This window comes from Jaculus jaculus, chromosome 9 (assembly GCF_020740685.1).
Source record: "Jaculus jaculus isolate mJacJac1 chromosome 9, mJacJac1.mat.Y.cur, whole genome shotgun sequence".
In the NCBI taxonomy this organism is placed as follows: Eukaryota; Metazoa; Chordata; class Mammalia; order Rodentia; family Dipodidae; genus Jaculus; species Jaculus jaculus.
In genome coordinates this window covers 123,248,880-123,266,739 of record NC_059110.1, presented here as the reverse complement: position 1 = coordinate 123,266,739, position 17,860 = coordinate 123,248,880, and the positions used below count along the sequence as shown (strand labels likewise).

Sequence of the window (17,860 nt, the reverse complement as noted above, 5' to 3'; positions counted from 1 at the left end):
CTGAGATCCACTCTGCTTCCTGAGTTCTGGATTGTGAGTGTGAGCTGCTACTGTGCCAGGCTGGGGTTGGGTCTATGTGCTCTTGTTCTTTTCTCCCTTTCTTATTTGGCTTCTGTCAAAAGCTGTGAATTTTAGTTTTACTTTGGTTTCTCTCGTGTCTTGATATGAACCAGGGGCTGCAAAGCTTTATCATTTTCTCCTCAGAGCTGCTCTTACCTAAGGTGATGCGGTTTTTGTTTTCCTCCTGGAGGGAAGAGTCCCTTGGCTTCAGGGCCTTCTTGTCTCCTGGCTGATGCAGACAGCTGTCTGGCAAATAGATCTCCAGGCTGAGTTAATTGCTTTGACCAACTGGAAGCCAGAGGGAAGGTTCTGTACAAGTTCAGACAGGTATCTCCTGCGTATTTCACAACCCTTCTTTGGGGAAGAAAAGCAGCACAGTGTTTTATTTTTATTGCTTTGTACCTGTGTCCTCATGCCTCTCTCCCCCTTCCCTACTGGCCTGTTAAGGGCATGAGGAGTCTCCTAGAGCAGGTTTCTTACTCTACTGGCAGTTTACTGATGGGAGCCTTTCTTCCCTCTTCTTGGCTGTCATTTGCAGTTCTTCCTCATATGCGTGTTCCCATCCTTCTGTAGCTGTCCTGGATATTGGGTTCAGTGTCATAGAGGCCACCTAGTATCTGACAAGGTTGGTAGGAGGTGCTCTCTCTACATCTTTCTCTCTAGGTCTTTCTTTTTAAAAACTATTTTATTGGGCTGGAGAGATGGCTTAGCGGTTAAGCGCTTGCCTGTGAAGCCTAAGGACCCCGGTTCGAGGCTCGGTTCCCCAGGACCCACGTTAGCCAGATGCACAAGGGGGCGCACGCGTCTGGAGTTCGTTTGCAGAGGCTGGAAGCCCTGGCGCGCCCATTCTCTCTCTCTCCCTCTATCTGTCTTTCTCTCTGTGTCTGTCACTCTCAAATAAATAAATAAAAAATTAAAATTGAAAAAAAAAAGAAAAGAAAAAAAAAACTATTTTATTTGTTTGTGGCGGGGGGAGGAGCAGAGAGACAGAGAGAGAATGGGTATGCCAGGGCCTCCAGCATTACAGATGAACTCCAGATGTATTCTGTCTTATGTGGGTCCTGGGAGATTGATCCTGGGTTCTTAGGCTTTGCAGGTGAGTGCCTTAACCACGAAGCCATTTCTCCAGCCCCTCTCTAGGTCTTTTTTAATTTAAGGAAGGCTCTCAACCACTCTTGGTGCCCAGGCTGGCCTTGAATGTGCAGCCTTCCTCTCTGGGTGGGTCTTTGTAATATGATGCAGCCCCTTCTCAGTTCTGCCCACCCTGCCACTGGTGGCTGAGGCCTTGAAGGAGCCATGCTACTAAGCCAGAAGTGGAGAGGGAGGTGTGTGCTTGCTTGCTTTTACAGGCTGGGAGTCAAACTCATGCATGCTAGGCTACCACTGAGCTGTGCTCTCAGGCCCTGAAAAGGCATCTCTGGGATGTTTTTCCTCATCCTCAGCAGTCTCCTCTTCTGACTGAGCTTTCCTCAGTGCTATTGAAGTCTGGACCTGTCATCATTAAGAACAGGAGATGCTGCTGTCTGGGCTCCTGACTCCTCATGTTCCGGGCAGCTATCACTTGAGCACTTTTGGCAGAGTGTACCTCGTATGCCCAAAGGACTTGGGATGCTATCTTCAGGGGCAGGACCTGGGGCTCACAAGGTTCATACCCAGCTTTGTTGATCAAAAGCAGAATTACCCAAAACATGACAGGTGTGGCCAATAGGAGGCCAGTAGTATCTGACAAGACTGGTAGGAGATAGTCTCTCTACATCTTTCTCTCTAGGTCTTTTTAAATTTAAGGAAAGCTATCAACTACTCAAAGTAGTAGATAATATTTTTTTTCCAGAGACAGGACTAAAAAAAACTCAGGTAGCAGCCAGGCGTGGTGGCGCACACCTTTAATCCCAGCACTGGGAGGCAGAGGTAGGAATATCACCATGAGTTCAAGCCCACCCTGAGACTACAGAGTGAATTCCAGGTCAACCTGGACTAGAGTGAGACTCTACCTCGAAAAACAAAACCAAAAAAGGGGGAGGGGGCAGGCACTGAATTAGAATACCAGTGAATACCAGGCCTACTCCCCAACTCTGCATTTCTGCCCATGAAAGAGAGCTGGTAGGGTACTACTAGACCTTGGGAAGGAGAGAGTTTGGGTCCCTTAGAGTTCATAATCCAGTCTTCCCTATGCCCAGCTGTCTTCCTACAATTGGTCTTCTAGGGGAAAACTAAGGAATTTTACAGCCCCATATTTTGTTACTGGCATGCATTTAACATTATTTCTCCAGAGTTGCTGTAACAAAGTAATTGTTGGTCCCCTGAGAAATTGGCACTGTCTATCCAGCAGTTGATTTATGACTCCAGCCTGAACTTGAAGTGGCAGTTTTCCAGGCCTGCCTCCTGGCCCTGTCTCTACTCTAGCCCAGTTGGATCTCCTCTTTGCCTACCTGATTGGCGGAGGGTGAGTGGCTAGGAGGGATGGGTTGCTAAGCAGCCTGGCTTTTCAACATTGTACCCCTGCAGATTGAATGAATAGCTGCACTGTTCAGAAAAGAGAGGATTTTGGGACTGTCGGGATCAGGAGGGACTTCAGAGGAAGGGGTCTGGTCTTGGCCAAGGCCATACATTGCTGGGGAGGGCATTTGGAAACCTTCCACACACCTTTTGGGGTAGCATTACTTAGTGCCAAGAGAGTCCAGCTTACAGCTGTGTTCATGTGGAGATCTTGTTGCAGAGCTGTTACTGTCTTGTCTCTTCTAAGCAAAGGGAGGGAAGTGAGATCCAACACCTTTCTGTGAGCTCAGCTTTGCCATTCTGATTACTAGCTCACAGTGGCACTTGAGACCCCTGGTCTTGCTGAATTTTAGGAGGGCAGGCATAACCTTGCCATTTTACAAATGAAGCGGCCAGCACACATGGAAGCCTTCCTCCCTGTGGGCTATAAGCTTGTATCCTGGATTTTGACTCCTTGTCTCCGCCTTGATCTGCTTAAGCTGAGGTGGTTACCGTGAAGCAGTTGAGCCTTTGAATCTGGTTTCTACAGAATGTGAAGTGGCTGTTTGCATTAAGTATTGAAAGCTTTTCTTTGGGGAGAATGTAAAGCCAATGGAAGGAGAGCTGGAAGCCAGGGGGGGCGGCTCCTCAAGTCAGGGGTCTTCCTGGAGCTTCATTAATTAAACAGGCTCTTGGAGCTGCCCATAGTCCTTGTGATAAGGTCTATGCTTTTTTGTTATTATTTTGCTAAAGTAAAAATAGGAAAATTCTCTTGGAAGTTGACTGTTTTACATGGGTCACTCTTGAAGCAGTCCGGGTCATGCATGTTCAGTCAGGGCAGGATCACTGCTGGATGGGCTCTCACCAGCACGGAGCAGTGCTGATCCCTCCTGGAGCCCGGGGGGGGGGGGGGGAGAATGATGTGTGGCTGGGGAGCTCCTAGCTACAATGGTGAGGGAGAAGTGTTCTGAGGTTGGGGTCATCCCAGGACCCTTGAAGCAGTGCGCACTCTTAGAAGACTAGCAGTGCCTTCCTTCCCCTGCTTCCGAAAGCCCCTGGTGGGCCCTCAACGAAGAGAGTGACAGGCTGAGAAGGCCAGCCTCACCTCTGTGTTTTGCTCTCTTGCAGGATAATACAGAAGTAGAGAAGCGAGATCCCCAGGAATTAGTGGGTAAGTATCCCAGGGACCCTCAGGGGCATACTTCTGAGCCTGGCCCTGAGCAGGTTGCCTTCTGCCCATGCCTCTGATCCTTGGGGCATCTCTCTGCTGTGAGCAGTCTCTCTTCATACTCCCCCTCAGGGCCTTTGGCATTTCCTAGGGTGACTGGGTCTCACCCCCCCTCCCTAGCTCTTTGAAAAGCACATTCTTCATGCATTTTACTGGGCTTTGGTCAGTTGCCAGTGTTGTCGAGTGCAAGTTCAGGCTCCTTTCAGCCGGGCCCATCTGCTCTTCACTTTGGCCACGTGTGCCTGGCCTCTGCTTTGTACTGCTCTTCCCTCTCCACTTTCTCATGTTGCTCGGGGAGTCAGCCTCTGCTGGCACTTAGCTTTGTACCTAGGTAGGAATATACTTCACAGCCTTGGCATCTGGGGCCCTTGGTAACCCTGAATGAGCAAAGCCATGTCCTGTGCCAGCCCCAAAAGCCCGACCCAGGGAAAGTTACTGGTAAGGCTATACCTCTCACTGGGTCAGGCTCTCCTCTGTGACAGCCATTACCTGCTCTACCTGGCTGTTCTGCTAATCTTTAGAAAGTAGGTTCCTACTTGGTTTGGTTCTGCTTCCAAAGGATACCTGCAGAGCCCAGTACCTGATGAGCTCACTCACTCCAGCCCTGGTGTCCAGAGTCCAGGGACTTACCCTAGAAGTGCTCCTCCAGTGTCCCTCTCTGTCCTTTCTCCAAGGGAGGACCGTTTTGCTGGGGGTTGGAGGCAAGGGTATTCTGGTTTTCCCCATCTAAAGTGCTGGGAATTAATCACTCAGTTCATCTTGTAAGAACTGATCGGGTGGAAACAGGGTGTCTCTTAGCATTCCAGACCCTCAGCATGATTCTGCCTTCATCCCTGGGTTTACTGATAGATGGAGTTCAGAGCTTTCAGATCCTATCAACACTAGGGTCTTCTTTAACCTTAGAGATGTTCTTTAGAAAACAACACAGTCAGCCAGGCATGGTGGCGCACGCCTTTAATTCCAGCACTCAGGAGGCAGAGGTAGGAGGATTGATTGCTGTGAGTTTGAGACCCTACTGAGACTGTATAGGGAATTCCAGGTCAGCCTGGGCTAGAGCGAGACCAACCTCCAAAAACCAGAAAAAAGAAAGAAGGGAGGAAGGAGGGAGGGAGGAAGGAAAGAAAATAACACAGTAGGGATGTGGTAATTGGCTTCAAGGGCAGAGAAGGCCAATGGCCTATTCCTAGTGAGTGTCCATAAGCCCTAATTTTGGAAGCTACAGCCTCTCTTCTCCATGTTCCTCTGAAGTCTTCTGATTCCAGCTAAGAAGCGCTGAGTCTGGGGTTAGAGAGCAAGCTGTCCACGTCAGTGTCCGGCCAGTGGTGGAATGTGTATGTGGGCTTCAACTGGCTCAGCTCCCAACTTTTTCTCTCTGTGCTTTTTTAAATTTCCTTTGAGGTAGGGTCTCTGACTGTAGCTTAGGCTGATCTGGAACTCACTTTGCAGTACCAGGCTTTTTATTTTTATTTATTTATTTGAGAGCAACAGAGAGGGAGGGAGAGAGAATGGGCACGCCAGGACCTCCAGCCACTGCAAATGTGTGCACCCTCTTGTGCATCTGGCTAACGTGGGTCCTGGGGAATGGACCCTCAAACCGGGGTCCTTAGGCTTCACAGGCAAGCGCTTAACTGCTAAGCCATCTCTCCAGCCCTTTTTTTTGAAACAAGATCTGTCTATGTAGACCAGATTGGACTTAATCATGAAGTCTCAGCCTTCCACAGAGATGGTATTGCAAGCATATGTCATCACACCCATCCTCTGTGACATGTTTATTTTTTGCTTTTTTTTGTTGTTGTTGTTGTTGTTGGTTTTTAGAGGTAGAGTCTCACTCTAAGCCCAGGCTGACCTGGAATTCACTCTGTAGTCTCAGGATGCCTCCCGAGTATTGGGATTAAAGGCATGCGCCACCACGCCTTGTTTTTTGTTTTTTTTTTTTTGTTTTTTTTAATAGTATGATGGTTCCCTGTTGGGAGGGCCATCCTCTGCATTATAGAGTGCTTAGCCACAGAATTGGTCTCTACCCACTAGATACCAGAAGTGTTTTCTCTTCCTCCCCACAGGTGAAATAACAAAATGTATCTCCAAACATTACTCTATGCCCCCTTGGGGAGCAAAATCACCCCAGGTTGAGAACTTCTGTCTGAGCACACATTCATGTCTTCTTTTTTTCCCTCTTTTCTCTTTCTCTCCCTCCACTGAGGAACAGTTTACTGTAGGGCACAGCACAGTGCGTTTACTCACTCCGGCACGGAAGACGCAAGCGCATGCATCTTTAAAGCTTCTCACCTCTGCACTGAGTAGGTGGTGCGGCGGCTCCTGCACCGGAGATGTCTTTAGTTTTGTGTAGAGTGGCTTCTCTCTCCTTCCTTCCTCCCTCCCTCCCTTCCTTCCTTCCTTCCTTCCTTCCTTCTTTCTTTCTTTCTTTCGTAGTGGTTTCAGTGTTAATGCCATGCTTGCTAACCCTCTACCTGAACTCACCTCCGTTGGTTACTCACTCCGGTGGGTGTCAGGACTCCGAATGCTCCCGTGGTATGGGTGGAAGCATTCCCACACAGACAGCCCCACCCAGAAATGAACAACAAGGAGCTAGCTCTTGGGCTCCAGCACTGCCGCGCCTGATTGAGGGCTGTACCCTCCATTCCCACCCATCCCCCCACCTAACCATGCCTGGAACCGTGATATCATGTGGCAAACCAGGTCGGCTCTCCAGGTCACTCAAGTGGGGAACAGCCCACTGCCTATTTACTGCTCCCTCAAGTTGTCTAAAGCCATCCTCAGCACATACACCCGTGCTTGCTTGCTGGGTTCCTGCCCTGCCGTGTCCTATATTCCAAGCCTGTGGGACTAGATGCTCTGTTCAGGGTCCTTCCTACCTGCAGCTTTGGAGACTGCAATGTTTTGTGACATAGATGTGCAGTGTGGCTCATGCTGACAGCAGGCTTCTCAAATCCTACATGTAGCTGCCCTTCTAGACCACCCCCAGCATGTCCATGCAGCAGCCACAGACATACACGCGGCTTCCAAGTGTCTGGACACAGGCGTGGCCTGACAGATTTCCTGGGAAAAATGTCTGGGGCTCTGGCTCTTCCAAACAAGGTGCATGGGCTAACATCTTCCACACTGGATTCATTCTGGGACTTCGGAAAGAAAATCAGTGGAAAATCGCTCCTGAAATCTGTGCAGTAAACCTTTGTTTTCCTGAATGTGAAAATGTCCCTTCATTGTCTTGTATTTCCTAGGAATACTCCTGCTGCTACACCCCCTTCCCTCAGCTCAAAAGGGGTTTCCCTGCTCCTGTTTTACTGTCTACCACTCATGCCCCAGAGGGTGGGGGGTTGCTGTGGCAACAGTGTCACACCCTGTTTTTCTGGAAAGCTTTCCTGGCAAATGCCAAAGGGCACTCTTTGTCTCCCGGTCACATGCAACATACCCTCCCCAGCCCTCCTCCTCTATGTGCCCAGTGCCTGCCAAAGCCTCCTTGCTTTTATTACTGATGCTCATGAAATGTCAGGACCACCTTTTTTCCAGCTGCTTCCACTCTGAACTGGTCTCTGTAGCCTGTTTGAGCTCAGGCCTAGTCCTGCCCATCCAGGCTGGGGACATGGGGGAAGTCAAAGTGGGTATTGAATTCCAGCTGAGCTGGGTAGCACCCTTCCTTGAGAAGAAAGGTGCTGGGCAGAGAAGTGTGTAGTCCCCTGGTGGAAGTTGCCCTTGGGCTACAGCAGAACCATTGAACTATATCACCCTGTCTATCCTTAGGGCGTGTCCAGTGAGAATCCACTGTGGCATTGAAAGCCAGCACATGAACTTGTGTTTAAACACTGTACTGGGCTTGACCTCTGACCTCCATGTGTTTGCAGTGTGCACATACTGGACCATAGAAGCTGAACTGACCGGGTCTTGGGGCCTTGTCCCCAGCCTTACTCAGTAATGTGTTCATTGCAGTAATGGTGAAACTCAGCAGAGATCAAAGCACTTTTAATCCAAATTGGGTGCTATGGTACACACTTGCAGTCCCAGACAATCAGGAGGCACTTGAGCCCAGGAGTTTGAGCCAACCTTGGACCCTAAATGAGAGTGTCCTTTAAAAAAAAAAAAAAAATCCTTGAGACTGGGATTAAAACATGATATGTAATGCTTTATAATGCTTTGGGGCAGGAGTGCTGAACTAGGCCAGCCCCTTCCACCTAGGCACTAAGAGCTGCTCTCAGAAATGGCTTAGCTCAGGGCCTGGCACACAGTAGGTCTCCAGGAAGTACTTGGCTGAATGTTACTGGTCATTTGTTCATTCTTTCCCTTCTCCTGCCCCGCCCTGCTCTGCCTGGCTTTTGCTGATTGTATGGTCCTTTTCATGAGAGAATGTTTCAAAGAGCACACATAGACTCTTGCAACAAACAGTGCATTGTCTCTGTGATCCAGGGCAAGGCTGCAGTCCAGAGTGGCCAGGAGCTACAGTGAAGGAGTGAGGAGAGGGGCAAGCCTTGGGTGGGCAGTGGCCAGTCTCTGAAGGACTTGACCTTGAGAGTTATGGTTCTTCACATAAGAATGGGGCCTTTTGTTCACAAAAATAATTAGACAGATCATGAGGGAATTGGTTGGTTTATTTTAGAAAGATCCTGAACTAATAACCAAGCAGGTAAAAATTTAAATTTCTTTATGCACTAGCAGTTTGGGATGCTTTAGTGCCCAAAACCTAGGGAAAACACTCTCCTATAGCTTAGGCAGGTCAGCCCTAGACAGGAAGAGTGGCATCAAGTAGATCTGATTTCCAGAGTCCTAAGAGGTTTGTTTTATATTTGACCTTGTAAGAGGCTAGACCTGGCTCACTGAGCTGATGGATAGGTCTTCTCAACCCAGAGTTCAGTATCTCTACATTGATAGTTTGAGATTGGGTAGGGCAGGAGATTACACCACAGGAATTGGCTTTGGATATAGTGCCTCCTCTATCCTTCCTCCAGCTGGCTAAGCATTTTCCAGCATATTGCTAGACATACCCTTTCCTTAAAAGCTAGCCATTGCTTTAAACCCAGCACTTGGGAGGCCACCCTGAGAGTACGTAATGAATTCCAGGTCAGCCTGGGCCAGAGACCCTACCTCAGAAGACAAACAAACAAAAAGCTAGTCATTGGAAAGTGGTAGCGTATGTTAATTTATATCCATTCTCTGTGCCTGAATTTCCCTTCCCCCAGGTTGGCACTTGGCTACATGGCGGGCTCTCATCTGATTTCAACTCAGGTGAAACGCTCCAAGAAGCCACACCTGAACACCTTGTTTTACTGTTTTCACAGCATGTGTCCCTGTCCAGAAATGTTCTGTGTGTTTTTATGTCCTCTGTCCTAACTACCTCCTATAGAATTTTCCCCTGTTTTCTTTTGTTATTGTTAAATAGTTTATTTATTTACTTGTGAACAGAGAGAAAGAGAAAATGGGTGTTACTTAGGGCCTCCAACGGCTGCACCCAAGTTCCAGATGTATATGCCACTTCACTGTGTGCATCTGGGTTTATGTGGGACCTGGGGAGTTGAACTTGGGTATTTAGGTTTTGCAGACAAGTTCCTTAACTGCTGAGCCATCTCTCCAGCCCCTACTCTGTTTTTTTAACAGCCTCCTTTTCTGAACGGGTCCGGAACATGTCACCTGATGAAATCAAGATACCCCCAGAACCCCCTGGCAGATGTTCAAATCACTTACAGGTAAGTGCAAGGCCTTGGTGCTGAGTCCCATGTGATGAGATAGCTTGAATTAGACAGTCTAGATATGGTAATGACCTTAAAAGAAGCCATGGCAAGGAAAAGAACTAAGGCTATGTCAAAGAAACTGCACTGAATAGGAACTTGCAGTCCTGAGTACCTCCTGTTTGCCAGAGTCTGAGATTTGATACCCCCCCAACACACCTGTGAGATGGTGCTGCCCCCCACCCCCACCCCTGGCCATGCCTGCCCTCAGTAAGATCCTAACTCTACCTAAACAATGTACCTTTTCCCTACAACCCGTCTGAGCCGGGGGAACATCTCAGAAGGGCCCAAAATTCAGAAGCACAGCATATAAGTCTGTTAACTTCCTATTCTCATTTCCTGCTGTGCTGAATCAGAGGCTTCTTGCCTGCAGACCTGAGGTTTTGAAATCCCAAGGAATGGCTGTTCGTGTGTACAGTTGCTCCCTGGAAACAGTACCTCAGCACGGCTGAGATCTCAGCCTTCGTGCTTGTTTCTCCTGTCCCTCTGCAGCTTACCTGTGAGTGGGGCCTGGTGACTGACAGTAGAGAAGATGCCCAAGGCTACACAATCGTGGACCCAGTCCACCTGCTGTGCCTTTGATCCCACAGCAAGCCCATGGCACCACCCAAACGGATGGGTGACTAATGGGTTCTAGGACTAAGGAATGCAGCAGACCAGGGGAGGGCCAGAGGCAGGGCTAGGGGCGCAGCGCAGATTCTCTTTCTTTCCCAGAAGTCTCCTCCTCTGCTAAGTGTCTACCTCCTTCCCCATCATCCCTCAGAATGGCGTCACCCTCCCTGCCAGGCAGGTGTCAGCCTGTAAGAACAAGTCAGAGACTGCCAGAGAAACAACCAACCACTCAGTCCTGAAGTTTAGAGTAGTTCTCTTCCTTTTTCAATCTTCGTAGGGGTAGAAACCTTGCTGCAGTTTGAGCAGTCAGATAACAGAATCTGTCTGGTACCCTGGAGAGCGAAACTAAGTCAGCCTGTCGTTGCTGAGCCTGCTGTGTAAGGCCTCCCTGCAGTAGCAAGGGGGGTGACACTGGGGAAAGCAGCCTCTCTTCCCTGTTAGTTCAGTGTTTGATTAACAGTGCTTCTTCAACCCTATCTTGGCAGAAAAATTTGGCCTTCTGACCAGGGGAGTAGGACACCTCTCCTGAGAAGCTCTAAGGGGCACTGCATGGTACCTCCAGACTCCAACCCTGCCCACCTCTTGTAGGTGGGTGAATTGTGTCCCAAATCTTTTCCTTTTGGAGAAATCTGCATTTCACTGTCAGTAGGGGAAGCTCTAGTTAGATCTTGAGTTGGACTCATACCCACCTTCCTGGGTCATATGCTCTGCTCTGAGTATCTTCAGCCTCTTCACTGGCACTGGGTGACACTCATGCCTTCTGCCTCAGGCATCATCTCTGGGCTGAGCAGAGTCCCTTTCCTGAGGACACCTGTACTGGCTATCGTAGGTGAGCCTGGATTCTGGCCAGGTAGTCCTGTGAAACAGCTGGCCTGAGGATCTGTCTGGGAAGGGTGTTGCTGACATAAAACTCTTGACAGACTATTGCTCACCATGACATGAGCCAGCTGTCTGTGAGCCGCCTCACAAAAGACATAAGAGTAGAGGAATATCCCAGAGGAGATATCCCAGGAGAGTATGCCTAACCTGCATGAAAAAGATATTGTAGAAAGTTTGTGAGAGCCACATGGTGGTGCACGCCTTTAATTCCAGCACTCAGGAGGCAGAAATAGAAGGATCAGCGTGAGTTCAAGGCCACACTGAGACCACATAGTTTATTCCAGGTCAGCCTGGGCTAGTGAGACCCTACCTCAGGGGGGGGAAAAGTGAGAAAAGTTATTTTCTCTGTGCCTTCCTTATCTTGACCTTTTCCCTACTCACTGTACCGACACCCAGAGAAGATCTGGAGGAATCAGCAGTGGAAACAGACTAGTTTGGGTTTGTCTTGTTTGTACATAATCAAAGGCTGGATGGAAAATGAAAATACAGCTTGAGTCTGGCTTCATGTGGCTGTAGGGGTTTGTGTTCATGGTGCAGACTAGATTGTGGGTGAGTGGGCTTCTGTCATGCATATCCTTCTATTCCCCACTATAGGACAAAATCCAGAAACTTTATGAACGAAAAATCAAGGAGGGAATGGATATGAATTACATTATTCAAAGGAAAAAAGAATTTCGGAACCCCAGGTGAGATTGCCACCAGCCTGCAGGCCAGTCAATTCACTGATGTTGGACTGCACGTTACCCCCGTGGAGGTTGTAGGGAGACGCCCAGCTATGACCCTTGAACTCAAGAGGACCATCACCCAGGCTTCTCCTTACTCTAGTTACCTACTAGACATAGTCATCTGTGTTAGGTGGCTGGATATTTACCAGTTAGATCCAAATTAAATGTGGAATGAGTGAGTCTGAAAGTGGTGGCCTCGGCCCAGCCCTGCAAACTGAATTCAGGTCAGAGACATTATCTGTAGCTGTCACTGTCTCCACACCCCCCTCCCCCACTTTGTCCTGAGCTCCATCTGAGGAGGGTGCAGAGCCAGAAGTGATTGAGGTACGGAAATTTTACTGGAAGAAGTGAGCTGAATTTAAAGATTTCGTCTCTGTCACAGCTCCAGGGGCTGGTGGTTCTACTCTGCATAGAGATGTGGGACTAGTCCAGAGCCTGCTCACCTCTTGTGCTCTTCTCCTTTTAGCATCTATGAGAAACTGATCCAGTTCTGTGCCATTGATGAGCTGGGCACCAACTACCCAAAGGTATGTCCCGTACAAACACACAGGCTGGAGAGTAATGGTATTCCCAAGACTATGATCAGGTGCCACAGAAATGCCCGTGGAGCGCCGCTATTGGTTAAAGAACACGGCCTGTCTGTTGTTGGAGTACCTGCCCTGAAATAAGCCAGCAGATGCCAGCAGCAGACTTAGAGCCCAACCAATTAGAGCCCAGGTGTAAGCCACTGCCAGTCAGCTAGTGGTGGTACTGATCAAGTGTCATTTCTCCTGTTGGAGGTAGGGTCTCACTGTAGCCCAGGCTGACCTGGAATTCACTATGGAGTCTCAGGGTGGCCTCGACCCCACAGTGATCCTCCTGCCTCTGCCTCCTGAGTGCTGGGATTAAAGGCGTGCACCACCATGCTGCTCCTGCTCAGTACTCCTGTGTAGAAGTTTCCTGGCCACCCTGTGGCTGGCAATCAGGGATGAAAACCCTATGTAATTGAGAGGGTGGGGCTCCCAGCCAGGGAAATCCATCTCACTTCTTACCTGATCTTCTGTACTGGCTGAAGCTTAACCTTTTCTTTTCCAGGATATGTTTGACCCCCATGGCTGGTCTGAAGACTCCTACTATGAAGCATTAGGTAGCCTGCCTTCCATCTTTGCAGTCATCAACCCAGTCTATCAGTCAGTGATCTTAAGTGACCCATGTTTTTATGTTTGTTTATTTATTTTTAATTTTTTTAATTTTTCTTTATTTGAGAGAACAGGAGGGAGGGAAGGAGAGAGAGAATGGGCATGCCAGGGCCTCCAGATGCATGTGCCCCCTTGTGCATCTGGCTTACATGGGTCCTAGGGAATCGAAGCTGGGTCCTTTGGCTTTGCAGTCAGTCACCTCAACCACTAAGCCATTTCTCCAGCCTTTTTTTTTTTTTTTTTTAAAGCATAGAGTTTCACTCTAACCCAGGCTAACTGGCAATTCACTATGTAATCTCAGGGTGGCCTCAAACTTACAGTGATCCATCTACCTCTGCCTCCCAAGTGCTGGGACTAAAGTTGTTGCGCCACCATGCCTGGCTTAGTGACCCATTTTTTTAAATCTATGCCTATGGGGGCTGCTAGTGACTTGGTCTTGAATAAGACAGTACCCAGCCCTAGCTTACAAGACTGAACATAGCAAAGACGAATAGTTTAAACCAGTAATTCTAATGTGGATGAATATGACTATTTAATTAATATGAGGGGGATTTGTGGGTACAACAGAGATTTTTTGGCAAGCAGCGTCACCTGGCTTGGCCAAAAGGCTGAGGAGGCCCTACTGAGGAAACTGGTAGAAGGAAAAGAATAGAGACCAAAATGCCCTAGGCACAGGGCCCATGTGCTCTGAAACCAGTGAGGACACAGCATAGAGAACTGCAAAGAATTTGAGTCTGAAAATGCTGCATGCCTGTAGTTCCAGCTACTCGGGAGGCTGAAACAGGAGAATCGCTTGAATCCACAAGTTAGGGGCTATAGTGCACCATGCCAGTTGGATGTTTAGCATCAATATAGTGACCTCCCAGAAGCAGGGAACCACCAGGCTGTTTAAGGAGGGGTGAACCAGCCCAGGTCAGAATCTTAAGTTATAAACCAGGTGAACAAGGTGTCACATGTGTCTGGAGTTTGTAGTGGTTAGAGGTCCCAGCATACCCTCTCCCTCCCTCCCCCATAACGAAAACAAATAAAAATATTTTTTTAAGCCAGGTGTGGTGCCACACACCTTTAATCCCAGCATTTGGGAGGCAGAGGTAGGAGGATTGCTGTGAGTTAAGAGGCCATCCTGAGACTACATAATGAATTCCAGGTCAGCCTGGGCTAGAACGAGACCCTACCTCCAAAAAGATCTCTATATATGTAGTGTGTGTTTGTGTGTGTGTGTGTGTGTGTGTGTGTGTATAATTTTTTCAGTCTCAAACCAGCAGTCCCTGGACCAGATCCTAGCCTGTACCTGTATGTTTTGGGCCCACACAAAATTTGTCTTACTTTGAGTTAGTTGTCAAGATTTCATATAAGATTCCATAATTCAGCCTTTCTTGGTCGGTAGGAAGGTCGTCACAGTGGGCCTGCAGTCCCAAAAGCAGCAATCCCTTCCCGACAGGATGTGCATCCTCCAGACCTTTGGGTTCAATGCCTAGTCACTTTCCTGCCTGGAACTCACTCTGTAGTCTCCAACTGGCCTCGAACTCATGGTGATCCTCCTACCTCTGCCTCCCAAGTGCTGGGATTAAAGGCATGTGCCACCATGCCTGGCTTCTTTTTCTTTTTTAATTTAATTTATTTATTTGAGAGAATGGATGAGCCAGGGCCTCCAGCCCTTGCAAACGAACTCCAGATGCCCATACCACCTTGTACATCTGGCTTTACATGAGTACTGGGGGATGGGACTCTGTTCCTTAGGCCTTACAAGCAACTGCCTTAACTGCTGAGCCATTTCTCCAGTTCATTTTGGAGGGGGTTGATGTGTTTGTTGTTGTTGTTTTAGTCTTATTTTGGCCCAAGGTGATCTGGAATTCACTATATAGTCTCAGTGTGGCCTTGAACTCATGGCTATCCTCTTACCTCTGTTTCCTAAGATCTGAGATTAAACGCATGCACCACCAAACCTAGTGAATGCTTGACCTTGTACCAATGGTATTCATGGGTTTCGCATCCTTTTACACTGGGGAACTAGAGGTTGGTTAGTGTCAGTTATAAGCTGCTTCAGAACTGCCTATCTTGTTACCATAGCAAAGGCCCAGAAGATTGAAATGGACAAACTGGAAAAGGCCAAAAAGGAACGCACCAAAGTAAGTTGTGACAGATCCGTGGGATGAAAAGGTAGGCGCTTGGAGCGCACAGGTCCTGTTGGCTGAGCTCACAAGTCGTAGGCTTTTCTGCCTGTGTTCTCTGTTGCCTGGCAGGGCTCTGGGCAGTGTTGGCCATGCCCTCTGCCCTCAGCAGGATGCTGTGACAAGCCTCTGACTCCACTAGCAGAAGCCTCCCCCTGCTCCGTCCTTGGCATCTTATAGCTCCCTGCATTGTGCCCTCCCCCATCATAGCTGCAGAGCCCTGTGGGTGCTCAGTGCCAGTCCTGGCCTGAATGACAGATGGTAGGAGGTGTTTCCTTCTGACAGTGTGAGAGCCGGGTGTGCTCCCTTTTGGCCTGCAGAGCTGACCTCAGCAGCCTGCCTGGTGATTTCCCTATAGATAACATGCCTGATAGCCAGGTGGCCCCTTATTTTAGGATCCTGAGCACGATTTTGGAGGGGGGGGAGGTGGGTTTTTCAAGGTAGGGTCTCACTCTAGTCTAGACTGACCTGGAATTCACTGTGTAGTCTCAGGGTGGCCTTGAACTCATGGTGATTCTCCTACCTCTGCCTCCTGGGTGCTGGGAATAAGGCATGTGCCACACCCGTCCTAAGCACCACTTCTTCCTAGCAGTGTGGTTTGTGCACTTCAAGAGCATCAGTTTGGCTCCAAGATCAAAATCTTATCCTTTGTGATTTTATGACTAAGTCTCTAAGAAAGAAAGCTGGGCATCAGGACACCAGCCCCTCCCTGCCTTGTTAGGCTTGAATGCCTAAGAGCAGCTCTGGCCCTCATGACCCTCCCCTCATCTCTAAGCAGAGGGACTGCAGGACCTGAATTTATTCCTGGTGGCCCTGGTTGGTGAACAGGAATGTGGGAGCTGGTGCGAGGGGATAAGCTGGGTTTCTCATTCTTAACCCTTGATTGAATCTCTCTCTTTCCCTTTCTGTTCCAAACCCAGGCTTGTTTACTGCAGGGATGTGCCTGCAGCACCTGGGGGCTGGAACTGCCCTCCTGTGTGGGCAGTGGCACCTCCTCTTGGGTGTGAGGTGGAGGGGCCTGGCCAGCCAGTTTTGGGCATGTGCAGAAAGCTCTGGTGCTGGGAGGGATCCCACATCTGTTAGGAAAGTTCTGAGTGGTGAAAGCCCCTTGAAGCTCTTCCCAGGCACCTCTCCCTCCCCAGATGCTCCCGGCCAGGGCGCTTTTCAGTGCCTCCTTTGTGTAGTGCCAAACTGCTACCCCCCAGGAACAAACAGGTGACACAGGAAGTGGACCCAGCGCTGTACTGGTCTCATTCACCTCTCTCCCTCCAGATTGAATTTGTGACGGGCACGAAGAAGGGCACCACAACTAATGCCACAGCCACCACCACTACTACTGCCAGCACAGCTGTTGCAGGTAGAGGCATCTTGTCCCAGCTCCCTCCAGCACTGCTGTGCTCCTATGTAGATGGAGCACAGGTTTTCTGGGAGCCTGGGGAGAGTGGCCAGGCTCAGCCCTCCTGTGCCCTTGGCTGAGCTTGGAGCCCGAGGTCGGTCCCAGCTGACAGACTGCCCTCAGGACTCCTGGGTCAGGGCCTTTCCATTTCTATTCCAAGTCCCCACTCTGGCTCCTCTGTGAGGAAAGGGCTCTGCTTTTGGTTGATTTGACCCTAACTTCTGTCTTTTCTCCAGATGCCCAGAAGAGAAAGAGCAAGTGGGACTCTGCCATCCCTGTGACAACAATAGCACAGCCCACCATTCTCACCACCACAGCCACCCTACCAGCTGTTGTCACTGTCACCACAAGCGCCAGTGGCTCCAAGACCACCGTCATCTCTGCTGTGGGCACCATTGTGAAGAAAGCCAAGCAGTGACCAGGAGACACTCAGGACTTGAAAGGCTATGTAGCCCAGTGGCCACCGCCCACTGGAGGCGCCTCTTTGTATATTTTAGAACTCGGTTGCGCTCCTAGGTGCCTTCGAAAAGGAGCCTTTGTGTGGCTGTTTTCAGGCCATGTGAAGCTCAAGGGCCCCTCCATCTTCTCAGTCGGGATTATTGCCTCAGGATGAACAGTGGGGTGACAGAATCCTATAGCACTGTTCAAAGGAGTACCCAGGAACTCGCTGGTCATTCCCAGTGCATGCCTCTTGGCTTGGGCAGGTGGGAGTTCAAGGAGGAGTTCAGACACACCTTTATGTCTGCTTCCCTGACCCCACGGCCGGACCTCCGCAGCGTCTGAAGTGGGAGCAGAGGCCTGTGCTCTTGGGTGCACTTGAACACTCCCTACACTGCTTCGGATACACACCCAGGCTTTTGAAATCGGGCCAGATACCAGAGGCTGGGGTGTCATTCCCTGACCTGCACAGGGAGGGGGCAAAGTGTGGGCACCTGGCCAAGGCTTCTCCAGTCCCTTGGTGCCCAGTGAGCGTGGCCAGTAGGATCCACGCAGTGGGGGAGATGAATCACCTCCTGCTCTGGCTGGGCCCCAGCGCATTGTTTATGTGAAAGCCCTGCTCTCGGGAGGGCTTCTGCCACCCCGCCCTTCCTCTGCCGTTATCTCTGCCCAGCAGCAGCCCCTGGCAGTACCAATGGTCTCCCTGCTGTGCTTGGGACCTAAGCAGGTTCCTCAGTCACTGCCAGCCCCAGATTCAGGAAGGGACAGTCTGCCCCAGGTGCCCTTTGCCTTCGGGTAGTTACCCTCCAGCGGAAGAGCTGAGTGTCAAACAAGGAAGGCAGGCTGTGAAGAGTCCTGTTGCTTCGGTGGGCCATAGAGACTGAAAAAAGTGGCCCTGAGATTGTGGCAGGTACTGTTGTATGACACTCTCCTAAAGTCCCTGGAATAAAACATTAAGTCACA

The 17,860-nt window shown here is 49.7% G+C and overlaps 1 protein-coding gene across 2 annotated transcripts in view; it reads left to right on the top strand.

The window, feature by feature from the left end:
• LOC101615430 (SAP30 binding protein) overlaps nucleotides 1-17,860 on the top strand; it is a 38,653-nt gene extending 20,793 nt beyond the window's left edge. For both annotated transcript variants that reach the window (XM_012948136.2, XM_004655185.2), the window contains 8 exons: nucleotides 3,664-3,706; nucleotides 9,368-9,456; nucleotides 11,584-11,675; nucleotides 12,181-12,241; nucleotides 12,789-12,840; nucleotides 14,963-15,021; nucleotides 16,336-16,420; nucleotides 16,696-17,860. In XM_012948136.2, the coding sequence (XP_012803590.1) occupies nucleotides 3,664-3,706; nucleotides 9,368-9,456; nucleotides 11,584-11,675; nucleotides 12,181-12,241; nucleotides 12,789-12,840; nucleotides 14,963-15,021; nucleotides 16,336-16,420; nucleotides 16,696-16,877 (663 nt within the window). In that variant the 3' untranslated portion in view covers nucleotides 16,878-17,860. The remainder of the gene's footprint in view (nucleotides 1-3,663; nucleotides 3,707-9,367; nucleotides 9,457-11,583; nucleotides 11,676-12,180; nucleotides 12,242-12,788; nucleotides 12,841-14,962; nucleotides 15,022-16,335; nucleotides 16,421-16,695) is intronic.